The sequence below is a fragment of the Palaemon carinicauda genome, chromosome 2 (assembly GCF_036898095.1).
Source record: "Palaemon carinicauda isolate YSFRI2023 chromosome 2, ASM3689809v2, whole genome shotgun sequence".
Classification (NCBI taxonomy): Eukaryota; Metazoa; Arthropoda; class Malacostraca; order Decapoda; family Palaemonidae; genus Palaemon; species Palaemon carinicauda.
This window is the reverse complement of record NC_090726.1, coordinates 133,756,440-133,769,722: the sequence shown is the minus strand read 5'-3', so window position 1 is coordinate 133,769,722 and position 13,283 is coordinate 133,756,440. Positions and strand designations below refer to the sequence as shown.

At 32.4% G+C, this 13,283-nt stretch overlaps 1 protein-coding gene across 7 annotated transcripts in view; it reads right to left on the bottom strand.

The window, feature by feature from the left end:
* Nucleotides 1-1,925: 1,925 nt before the first annotated feature.
* Nucleotides 1,926-13,283, bottom strand: part of LOC137627181 (carbohydrate sulfotransferase 1-like) — a 332,737-nt gene continuing 321,379 nt past the window's right edge. For all 7 annotated transcript variants that reach the window (XM_068358288.1, XM_068358293.1, XM_068358267.1 and 4 more), the window contains 2 exons: nucleotides 10,947-12,270; nucleotides 1,926-10,304 (listed from right to left, as the gene is read on the bottom strand). In XM_068358288.1, coding sequence (XP_068214389.1) covers nucleotides 9,968-10,304; nucleotides 10,947-12,270 — 1,661 coding nt within the window. In that variant the 3' untranslated portion in view covers nucleotides 1,926-9,967. The remainder of the gene's footprint in view (nucleotides 10,305-10,946; nucleotides 12,271-13,283) is intronic.

The window sequence follows — 13,283 nt, the reverse complement described above, 5'->3', positions numbered from 1 at the left end:
ATGGCCGCACTCTATGAGTACCTCAGATCCTAGACTTATATTTAGATGGTAATGGAAACTATCACTTCGCTCTTTACTTTACTTACTTTAAGGGCTGCTTTTCTAGTCCTATACAGCAAGGAAACCCTATTCTCTACAGGCCCTCTACTGTCATTTTGTCTTGTTCGTTCCAAAGCATTCAACATTTCACGACACATATTGCTAGTTTATTGTTAAATCCACTATCGAAGAACAATAAAGTCTTCAGTTTCCTCTTGAAACCCTTGATATCTTCATTTTTTAAGATTTCTAGTGCGCGCTAATTTTATAGTCTCGAGGCCGCATATACAAAGGCTCTATACTAGAGTCTACAGTAGACATATATCTAGGTTCCAATAATTTGAAAGCATGTGTAACTATTCTCGTGTTAACACGATTTGTTGACTGCACAATATGGGCCACCTTTTATCAGCCTTGGTCCTCAGTTTATTTTTGTAATTTCTTAGGTTGCACAGCAATATTCATTGTAATAGGATAAAACATCAAACAATTAGGACTTCCTTGAAACTATACTGCTTACTAAAGTTCGGTCACTGTCCACTACACGAAAAGCGTTATGAGCCACTCCATTGGGTTAATTTGTCAATTCTCAACCGATATTCTATAATGAGCTTCCTAATTCCATGTACTAATCCCTCACGACTGAAATCACTTCAGTCAACAAACTTCAACTGAAGGGAACGATGCTTTCTTGTCATGTAGAAAGACCCAAGTGAGCTGAGAATGGTAACTATGACTCTCACTATGACGTCGTTCTTTCGAAAATTCAGCAGCACTTCTTCCATTACCCCACTTTCTTCAATTATTTAGAAATCATGCTTAAAGTTAAAGTTGGTTTTCAACATAAAAAATATTTGACTTGGGTTTCAACAACGAAATTATATTTACGTTAACGATGGAGCACACGTATAAACTTTGTACAAAGATTTTGTTGTTGATTAGAGAGAGAGAGAGAGAGAGAGAGAGAGAGAGAGAGAGAGAGAGAGAGAGAGAGAGAGAGAAGACCAGGTCCTTTTAGAACGAAAGTTGAACACAGACTGCCTTTGTGTGACACACCTGGGACCACGATGACCTGAAATCGAACTAGGAAGAAATTCTAGAGAATGATTGGTAGTCTAAGGGTTAGTGTCAATACAATAACAACAACAACAACGACAATAATAATAATTATAATAATAATAATAATAATAGCTACTACAACAACAAGCCTAAGGGTAAGTGCCTCGTCGCGGAAAGGGCTTTACTATAATGAACATAAATATTTTTTTCTTTAAACTGGATAGGTATGTAATGAAAATACATTTTTTTTCTTTTTTTTTTTGGCTGATGTAGCCAATGAGCAAGCAGCCTAAATATTAAAGGAAATCTTTGAAATAGTATTCGAGTGTTATTCGCATTCTTAGTTTTAAATGACCTCCTCCATTTGTTACAAAGTATTGTATATTTGTATTTTTTCCCATAAATATACATTAAAACATGGCTGCTTCCACTTCCAAATCAACACTACATGCTGATAATAGTTATGTATATGGAGCCTGATCATAGACTTAGTTTCAATGTACAGTATATAGGATAGTTTTACAATCGATAATAGTACATATTCTTCAGATGAGGAGCCTAGTTCACATTATATGCGAATAACATAAATATCATATTCCAAACGACTAGTGAAAACTAATTCTTTTAATGAGATAATCCCTTAATGATTAAATTATCTAGAAGCACAGGAACTTTGAATATTAATTAAAGAGTAAACGACAATTTACTGTATCATATTATCTATGGCAGGCCTGACTTCGCAGACTAAAAGCATTCACGACTAGAGCAACACTGAGTTGCATTCTAAAGAAATTTTCGGAAGACAAGCAGGATAAGTACACCGAATCAACATTTAAAGGTTTTATTATGACAAAATACAAATAATACACATTATTATAATGTGCACGATTTATGTACAGATTTACTTTTGCACCAACAATGCACAGGTTCAGTACGAGAATAGTAGCTTTCACCACAAGAAATGGTATAGCATTAAAATAATATCACCACTTGATCAGAATGATGTAAGGAGGTCTTCATTTTAACAAGATTTATAGAATACATTTTATACAATATGTGATCCATATTATAACCCCTTTTATGTCACTATTACTGCAAATGATGGTAATCTATGCAACAGATGGTACAAATTTGCTAAATACAAATCAATGTAAGTTTTATGGCCTGTGATGTATCAGATTTGATTAAAATGGCACTTGCATAAACATCTACTAGATTCTTATATGATATGTTAAGATAGCATCATGAATTTTGATAATCACGAGTTGAAATTTTAGGACAATGCAACATTTTGTTCCTCATATACTATGTATACACATGAAAATATAATAACATAAATTCACAGTATTGCACATTCAATACTTGGAACAGAACAAGGTAATGGAAACTTTTACCTCCTCTAATCTTTATCTAAAATGATTGACAACACTGCAGAAGTCTAAAGTAAAACATGTAATTGAATAATGATAACAAGAATTAATCATTTTGAAAAGGAAAGAATTCTTAAATATGTGTTCTTAAAACAAATATTAAATACTATTTATTGAAAGCAGAATATAAATTTAAGAACTTTTTATCATCTGTTTATAACCAATAACTAGCTTCTGGGGTATTATATACCTTTATTAGAAATCATTTTCAAAATCAAAATAGACACTCAACCTATAAATAAAGGATACTATGATGTACAGTACATCACTGTTCCATGAAACATTTTCATGATGGTCATAGTAGCATACTCTTGAAGGGAGGTGATGAAATTCCAATTATCAATATCAGTATTTGGTGAGATATCAATCAAACTCATCTAACTACCACAGACAATACATCACATAATTACTTGTCTAACAGGGATTAGAACTAATAATAATCAGCTACCTTCCATCATTAACTTTAAGGACAACCATAGATCTATATTCCGACACAAGACATATTAGAGACAAAAAACATCATAGCCTATTATACTTAAATTAAACTACAGGAATTATCGAGTAATAATTACGGTTGATACCTTAATATATGCATGTAACAACTAGACAACAGAATATCAGTGACAGAGGATGATTATTCTATATGAGACAGATATTCGAGGAGAATATGGAACAGAACATCATGATAAAAAACTAATGAAAAGATACTTATTGGAAAAGCGATACAAGATGTAACCAACTAGTTCACAAACTATCTTGAAATGACTTTGGTTTTCCTTTACTTTCCAAGTAATGGAGCCGAGACATAAAGGGAATGTTTATTGAATGTGAAAATGGTGTAATCAACAACATACTCACGAAAATTAATATCAGGAAACATTCTACCTCAATTTAGGGAAAGGTTATCGAGCAGCCAACATTCCCTCTGTAAAAGATTATACTTCTGAAACTTCTAAAAGAAATTGCCAGTAATATAGTAAGCAATATTCTCAGTGCAAGGGAATACGAAGCAAGCTTTAAAAATATAAGAAGCAAAATCATTTAAATGAAGAGTATATGTGCATTTATATATTATCTTTTATTAAGATATTTTTAATAAATCCACATAGTGGATATTAATCTTATACAATACACTACAAATTGTATAAGAAAAGTCACCGGAGACATAGTATATTATGGAGGTGGGTAACAGTTTTACAAGAGATAAAGGTTAGAGTTTTCTGCAAGTCAGTTTAGTTATTAGAACACATGGGAATCAAAGCATTATTCATTACAGGTGTAAAGAAAAAAAAAATTTTATGTACAACACAACATTCAAAATACAATGCTCTGCAATTTTGTTACACAAACACGTATTCACAATAGATGATAATCACAAAACATCTCAAGATTCTTGATTTGGAAGACATTCTCTGACAAAAGTGAAACAATGAATACAGAGATGAAGATGTTATAAAGGTGAATAAATTACTTAAAATTACATTAGGAACATAAAAAAAATTGCCTAAAAATCCACAGGCAGAAGTCGGTTTAACAAAAACAATATAATTAATATAGTATTGCAGTAGTGAATGGAGAATTATATGCTGATGGAATAATGGCACAAATCTTGTTTACAAATTTGTATACATTGGGTTCTTGTATGGTATGTTTGTTGAAAGGGGAAGTAATATGTAAGGAAAAGTAGCAATCTTACCTTGCATTTCCATAATGAATTATGGAAGGAATTTTTTCAAAATATGGTAGAATTCTATTTAACAAATTCTAAAGGCTGAGCATAAAATTCCAGGTAAGCTAAGAAGTAGTTCGCAGTAATACAGTAGGTATCAATCGGTTATATTTTCATATTTTACTTAATAAAACCTAAACTGACTTGCATACTGTTTCCAAGGTATGAAGAAAGTACAGTAGTGCAGTGTCATTTGAAAGTAAGGTGTCGTTTTGGGCAAAACATTTATAAATTACTTCACTTTTGATCATGACTCCTAAGCCTGAAATAAAATGCTTTTGAAAAAGAACATACTTCTTATTCCACAAAATGTATCAAGTACTGCTTTATTCTTCATCACTTCAATAAAAATAGGACAAGAGTAATTCAGACTAAAAACATTTCTATAAGGAGGGTTGCAAGATAACTCTAAAATCAAATAGTTATCTTTACAACTTGATTATTTTTAAAAGTGTATCCTTATACTGTAGTTCTTTTTGCAGTCTTCTAAGACACGTTGGAAAACTCACAAGTAAATACACTGAAATCAAACCATTAAGGTATTGCAATGCAGGTGTATTTACTTTATAGTATTGATGACATAATAATTCTCGCCAATTTTCTTAATTTTTCTTCAATCTAACTATCCAACCTCTTGTTCCAAATTTCAACTCTCATTAAATAATACAGTGCTTACAGTGAACCCTATGATTGTTTAAGTATGTCACTCAGTGGTCTGATTCAGCTCATTCACGACTATCAAAATAATAAGAGCAAACAAAAGCTGCTAAATTTTGTAAAATTACGTAAATATTGTTTCCTCTCCCAAAAAGTAATTTACAAAGGCCCGTTATGCAATTAGTGATAGAGAATTTCATATCTGTACCTTATCTATCTGAACCTATTATAAATCTTAGGAATAAGATTTGTCAAGCAAATCAAACAGGAAATCAATTGACTTGATTGGAAAAAATATTATACATTAGACAGGGAGACTTATCTCGGCCAAGGTATAATCTCCCCTAGCAAAACAATATGGTATACCAAATCCAGGAACAAAAAATAAAAAAAATAAAAATAAACAGGACAGACAGTAGTATAGCACACGTGACAACAGCAACCTATCTAACAATAGAATTTTCAGATAATTATAAGAAATGTATAATCAATACTAAGCTTAATCAACACTGGAGATTTTCATATCTTGTCATGGGATCATCAGGCTATTAATTGACATTATCATTAGTCGGTTAATGATCTACTTTTGATAAAATAATAAAAAAATCTGAAAACAGTTTTCATAATCATGTGTAGTAAATATGTTACAATTGCTCAAATTAAATTACACAGCTGAAGACATATCCATTTCATCTGATATTTCCTGAAATCATAACAATTCATCATATACTACACATTAAGTTTATTCCATAACATAATTTATGAGTTTGATTCCTGACCCTATTGTATGTTAGACTAAACATTAATAAACTAAACATGAACCTATATAACTAAAATACTGAAGTCACTGTTCAAGAAAGCGTCACGATGGTTTTCAAGATGTCATGATCTAAGACCACATATATATTATGAACAAATTTCACAAATGTGGTTATAATTGGATTTTTTTTCAATTGCATACAAAATGCACACAATATTACCACAACAGAAGTACTGGAATGTCTAGTGGCCTTGTAAACTATTACAGGGATACAGTACTGTAATTTAAAAGTGATTGATTTCTCAATACAAACTGACATCCTCAAAGATTGACAGGCAAGATATGCACAAACTGTTATGTTCTCAGACTCAAAAATCCCACATTCAGAACACTTTCTGATAAACACAATATGTAGGTCTACTTGACAAGTACAATACAATAATCACAAATAATTGCAAATGTCTCAAATATGTTTATGCAATTCACAGAGCCTTTTCTTAACATAGTACAGTATATTTAATTTTTTATGACTATCAGCGGTTATTTATTTAGTAATTTGTTACATTTTGTCGTTTTTTCAATCTTTTGATTAAATTAAGTATAATGGATATAAACGATATGAAGGTTTGTTGCTTAGGGAATAAATGGTGTACTGTAGTTACAGTACTTAAGCTACAATAGATGTAATGTTATCAACTATGTGTATGGTTCAGGGAAGTATTGCACATTGTTAGACATGATGCCTAAGTTTAAACTTCCTTGTCACAAGGTTATCAGATTCAAGTTTCCCCAAAAAATGAGGATATGGTACAGTGTATTACACTGATGCCTTAAATTCTAAAACCCTAAAACAAATAAACATTGCAACGTGTTTTTTCAATACTTACTATTCTTGACTAGTCTTCTTGTCAGTTTGATATATTTAAAGCATTTACACAATACAAATCAGAATATGTGTACTGTGCTACAGCTCTTAAGTGACAAGTTATTAATAATAGGACATAATCATATTCAATTTGTCAATTTTTTTACAAGTCGAAACACTTCTCTACTTGTGATAGAATTTTTTTCTATCAAGCATTCTACATTATTGAGTGTCGATATTTTTCATTTAAGTATAGATAACGATGAAATAAAAACTATCTGCTAGTGTTTAGCATAAAATAAGTACAATAACCACCATTGCTTTTGACAAGTGAGTTTAATGTACCGTATTATTAGGAACATCCAATTTCTCCAATGATTCAATTTTTTCTCATGCATTCCGGAGACACATAGCTGAACTTGAGGTGCTTCATATAAAAATATAAACTTAGAACTAAACAGTACTGTATCGATCAGACACTTCGAGAAGTAGTTCAACACATCTTGCATGTATAACATCTTTAAAGCTGTCCTAGGAAATATTGCCATTTCGCTCATAATATTGGTTTCATATTTTGCTACAAGTATCGTGATCTGACATCTGAATTTAAATAATTACAAGTGGAGGTACTGTATTTTACTATACGTGTATGCAAATTTTATTAAATAGTTCACCTACTTGAATGACTTCTCTTTCCGTGTGTATAGAGAAGTTTACAAAACCAACACAGTGAACAAGTTACATTACTATCAATATACTGTGCTACAAATTCCTGTTGTGATGGAAATAATTGAGAACAGGAATATTGTATTCCATATATGAACAAGAAATACAGATTCAACTTTCACATATAAAGATACTGTACTATCATATCTATGTGCTATGACGTCTGGAGAATTTTGTCATATCAAATCCAATTCTAGTAAGAGATATTTCCCCTTAAGAACAGCCAGGGAATTCAGTCAATTAAACAGTAATTAACGCCAATAGACAAGTATTATGTATGACATAAGCTATGCCTATACTGTGCTATGAAATACCAAGATCCTCTTGTATGCGAGAATGCACAATGCTATTGATAATATCATTGAGTAGATTACAAAAAATCACGGTTCCTTGAGTTTGTAGTCTACTTATTTAGACAGATATAAAAAATCCATAATGAAAATGTATCAAGCACCCACTTAGCCATTTTTTAAATATCTGGAATTAACCTTCCAGCAGCTGGAATGTTTGATTACCCTTTTTGTTATTTGGAAACTTTGCTACAAAAAAGCTACTTTTCAAGACAAGCTTAAATTTGTCATTGACCAGCGTTACCTTTGTCACTTGTGTGTACTAAATGATTATCCATTACTCTGAGGCCAAGAGTTGAGCAAACAGGAGGCTATCATGATGCTGAATTATCGTTTTGTATTTTATGGAAAGAGTTTACCTCATTTCTGTACTAATGTGAACACACATGGTGAGGATCTAACATGTCAAAAAAGCCATGTTCTTGGCTTATAATTCAAAACTTCTTTACTGTAAGCTGAAATTTGTAATGTACAAATGTAAGTTATTTCAAAATTACTTTGATGCTCACAAATTACGACACTACTCCAAAGAGTATTATCAATGCCAAACGTTTCTTAAGCTTACTGAAAAAAATACTCCACTTAGTTGAAAAATCTTGATATGCCTGGTAAATTATTAATAAACTTGGTATGCAAATTAAAAGAACATTTTACATGAATTGCTTCCAATCGTTAAAGAGGTTCAGTCTTGAATAGACAAAGTACTTAGGGAAAAGTTTTCAAAAACAATTAGGCAGAAAAGTTGATAAATATCAAATAAATCATCATCTGTTTTAAGAACAGTGTAATACTCAACGAAATAGCTTATCTATACAGATAAATCGAAACTTTCTATAGTAATGATTTCATCAGTTGTCAACAGCAATTGATGTGGCATATCTTACAACATACTACAGTTGTCAAATACTTAGCAATTCATTTCCACCCTTTTATTCCCAAATTATCGCCTTAAAATCAAATGAGCAGTTTTATCAGTGAATTCATGACAAAGTCCGTAACAAATTGAAACTTGAGTAGCCTCTATACACATAGGATAAGTTTTATTTATAACAATAATCCCTTCCTACATGAACGCACAATTCACTAGTACATTTATTGTCAAGTGGAGTTTCTTGTCTGTCATCAACAGTATACAATACTAAGATACACTACCGTCTTAAACTCTCCAGCATCTATAAAAATTATAAGCAAGGATCCCACCGCACCATTTCCATCTCAAATGAATTCTGGACTGTAAAGAAAGGTACGTTAAGTAACTCATGTTACCTTGATCTGAAAATAATCAAATAATCGAAGGAAATAAGATGAAGGAAAAAAGTGTTAAGCCTCTCATCATGGCTACAATTATGAGTGGAGTAATGGCACATGTCCTAGTCCTAGCACCTTATATGAAAGGTAAAAAAAAAACAGTTGCTTAATAACAAACAATAATGACAAAAGATCATTATTCCCGTGGAATTTCAAACGACTGTGCTCATTTACCATTTGATGGGAAAGGAAACTCCTTAAAAGGACGCAAACTTTCAAGCAACAAAGACAGGAAAATTCAACAATTCTGTACCTATTAGAAATATTCTCTTCTGTAAATTGTCATTTAGTGTTCTTTAAAGCAATGTTGATAATATAAACGCTAATTACAAAAGATTTTCTTCCATCACTGGAGAATATGAACTTTGGAATTAGTCCAAAACAGTAATTATTGTTATGAGATATATATTCACATGCAAAATATATGCAAAACATTCACATAACAATGTCCAAGGAGTGAGGACTAAAGTCTATATTCAGAAGCTTAAAAACACAAAAACTTTAAAATACTGTCATCTAAGACAACATTACATTCTCAGAACAGGACAGTGCTGCGAGTCTTGTAGCTGCATTATTACAATCAGATACAAAGAAGGTCAGGCAACTATATTGAAACATATAATAAAAGTGTTCGTAAAGACTATATAACTGAATAACTTTAAAGAATACCCCATGGCCCAGCTTGAGTTTCTGCGCTTAGGGGATTATGTAACATACTAATACAATAGTACTTCTGAATGACTGTTATATATGAAAAACTCTTCTCAGAATATCACACAAAATATAAATAAGATTTTTTTTTAATATCATGACTTTATTTATCGTTGCCACATTCGTTGTATCTCATTAACTTCCTTAACCTGCATGTACAGTATCTACTGTATGACCAGCACCTGTAATACTTGTAAAAAATATATAATTTAAAAAAATATAGTATAGTTAGTTGCATTCTTTAATACAATGATAATATCGTGATATAGCATTTGTTTGAAAAGTAAACGTGATGATCACTCGTAACTTATAAATATGTATAAGAAATTATTATTAGTCATCCAAAAGAACTGGTATGGTCATATTCGCATAATCTTCCTCAGTCTCAAAGTATCGAAGCTTGAGGATCTGCAGGGAATCCTTACAAACCTCCTGGATGCCTTCTACAGTCGTATAATTAAGAGCTCCTCGCCAAGCAAATGTTGTCGATTTTGAATCTCTGTAAGTGGAGTATGTGCCGGGTTTTTTCTTGGACCTTCTGGCTAAAGATGTGTGATCTCTTACGAAGGCTGAAACGCTCTTTTGGTAAGTCAAGTCGAGGAAGGACATAATCTCCCGTGCTTTCTTTTCTGGCTCCAAGCTCAAATCCTCGTAACGTACGAAGAGGTACCTGAAATGTACATTGTGAAAATAGATATGTATACAAATACACAAATTATATATATATATATATATATATATATATATATATATATATATATATATATATTCAGATAAGTCAAAAACACCTTTTAATACCAAATTCAATTAGCCACGAGAACACAGACTCATGCGAAAATTCTTTTTAAGATATGTCCTTCTGCCTAGCTTATAAAACGAATTTCCCCATGAGTCTGTAAACTCATTGTAAAGATATATGTATGTGTACACACACACACACATATATATATATACGTATATATATATATATATATATATATATATATATATATATATATATATACATATATATATACGTATATATATATATATATATATATATATGAAAATACATTTAAGGAGCTTAAAATACCATTAAGCATACATCACAGTAATGTGAAATTAGTGGAAGAAAATTGTAAAACTATCCAAAATATCCATCCATGTACCTTAATATTCAAAAGAAGCTTGGTTAATTTTAAAAATAAGTCCAAAAACCTTCAAGACACTTACAAAAACTATGAAAATGAGAAAGGATACTTTCTATGACCTCAGTATTATGAAAAGGCTCTAAAATCGCCTTGTCTAAATAAAAAGAAAATTGCTTACTCACCTGTCCGGAAATTTTTCCTTGACCGAAGTTGCAAGTTTGAGGTCAGTCAGAAGGTCCGAGCAAACTGTTTCAGGGTCACTGCAAGCCATTGACTTGCACCATGAGAGCTGCATACGAGAATGTAACGACCCACGGGGATCCCTTACCAAATGGATAACTCTCAGGTCTAGGCTGGGGTCTTGGAGTAGTTCTACCACAGGTGAGAGACCCATTCTTACTGTTTTCATGACATTAACCGGCATGTATTTACACATTTTGGATATATAGTCCTTGTCAAAGCACAGGGCCCGATTCCTGGCACAAGAATTCCATAACCTTGTATTATGATCTATGAGAAAAGTGTTATTTCGCATGTAGCTGACATATTCGTCCTGGTCACTGTAATTACAGGTAAGAATGCTTCGAATGAGATTTGTTACCACTTCCACGAGAGGACCCTCCTGCAGGTGAAGATTTTTCAACAGGTGATGCAATGGTTCAAAGCTAAAGAATGCCCCAGGGTATGATCTCAAAAGATCCCCTAAGAATGTAGAGCCACTACGCCAGGTAGAAAGAATAATTACCCGCCGTACCTGGGATGGACTAACCACTTCTCCAGGTGTAAAGTCGGTATCTTTGGTGGCACCTGCGAATTCCATGTTTACGGTATGGCGTAGGATCCTTTCTCCTATATTCTTCAGACTTTCGTAAGTCATGTGAGGATAGTAATATGAATTACTTGCTGCATGCGAAGGTTTCCTTGGAGCTGAGGGACCATTAAATGTGTCAGTTCCAGTGCCAGCCTGACTTACTTGTGATACTTTTGATACTACAGATACGCTGGAACTTTGGCGGTGGACTGGGGCTACTCCTTCCACTTGCTGCTGGGTTTTATCAGCTTCTGCCTGTTGCTTATTCAAGCGCTGTTGTAATAACTGCTGCTCACGAATGTGATGGTCGCGCAAAAGATCCTGCTGCTTTTGTATTTCTAATCTTTGCAACTTTATCTTCTTCTGCCAGTCTGGTTTGCCTTGAGCTTGTTGCAGTTGCTGTTCTTGTGGTGTTCCTAGCTGTTGCTTCACTTTCCCCTTTTTGGGGGAACCATCTTGATCCAATTCATTTTCGACTAGAAGTATCCCTTGCTTGGCATACTCTACGCGTTCATCTGCAGAAAGATGCTGAAGGGATGAAGCCGTCCTTGTGGCAGACTCTTTCCGGAATTCACTGCTTGTGTGATGTACAGGAGGATGCAGGTGTAACTGGGGTGGAGGGGGTGCACCGGGCCCTGTAGCTTCTCCATCATCGTTTGCTATCCGTCTGCGTAAAAAGCCTATTTCACCATTGCCTGTGGACCAAGAAAATTATTAGTAATAGCTTTCAGAAACAAATATGAAGACCAAAACAGCAATGTAGCAAATATATTAATGCGATCTTTATCTACATGGTTACTTCTCAAATAACGTAACAAATAATCAAGATAAAAATTTGACAATATTGTGAACTGTAGCTGTTACAAATCTTTTAATGTAATATTCATAAATTGTACCTGTTATTTACGACAAGTGTACGGGGATTACGCACTACAATTTTATGTCAGCTTTTGTTACTTTAATGCAGGGTGTCCTCTCAAGATAAATGGGACAATTCTCACTCAGCCTAAACTATCGAAAGCATTAATTAATAGATGCAATATAACATTTTAACTAAGATACACACTTACACAACACAAACACATGCACACAACCATTATATATATACAGTATATATATATATATATATATATATATATATATATATATATATATTTACATTTATATATAAATAAATATACATATATATATATATATATATATATATATATATATATATATATATACATATCACATAAATATATAATATATATATATATATATATATATATATATTCACATATATATGTGTATTATATACATATATATACATACATACATACATACATATATATATATATATATATATATATATATATATGTGTGTGTGTGTGTGTGCGTGTGTGTGTACAGAGCTATTGGTCACTTTCACCCACAGTAGCCTCTACGTATTTATCTTACTGATATCTTGGCTTCAAAACTTCCGGGCACGATTAGGTTACTCATTTATATACAAAGCCTTGAATCCGAATGGGAAATGAACGAAAATGGCTCAAGTGCAATAATGATTAAAATGCCGTTATCATAGTGATGATGGGTGTATCCAAAAACAAATAAATGCATGGAAAAACCTTAATATCATTATGCCCTTCCGAGTGGCACTGTACTGGTAACTTATTGTTATTATCGCGTAAGAATTTGAATCACACCTCGATAGAAAATAGCTTCT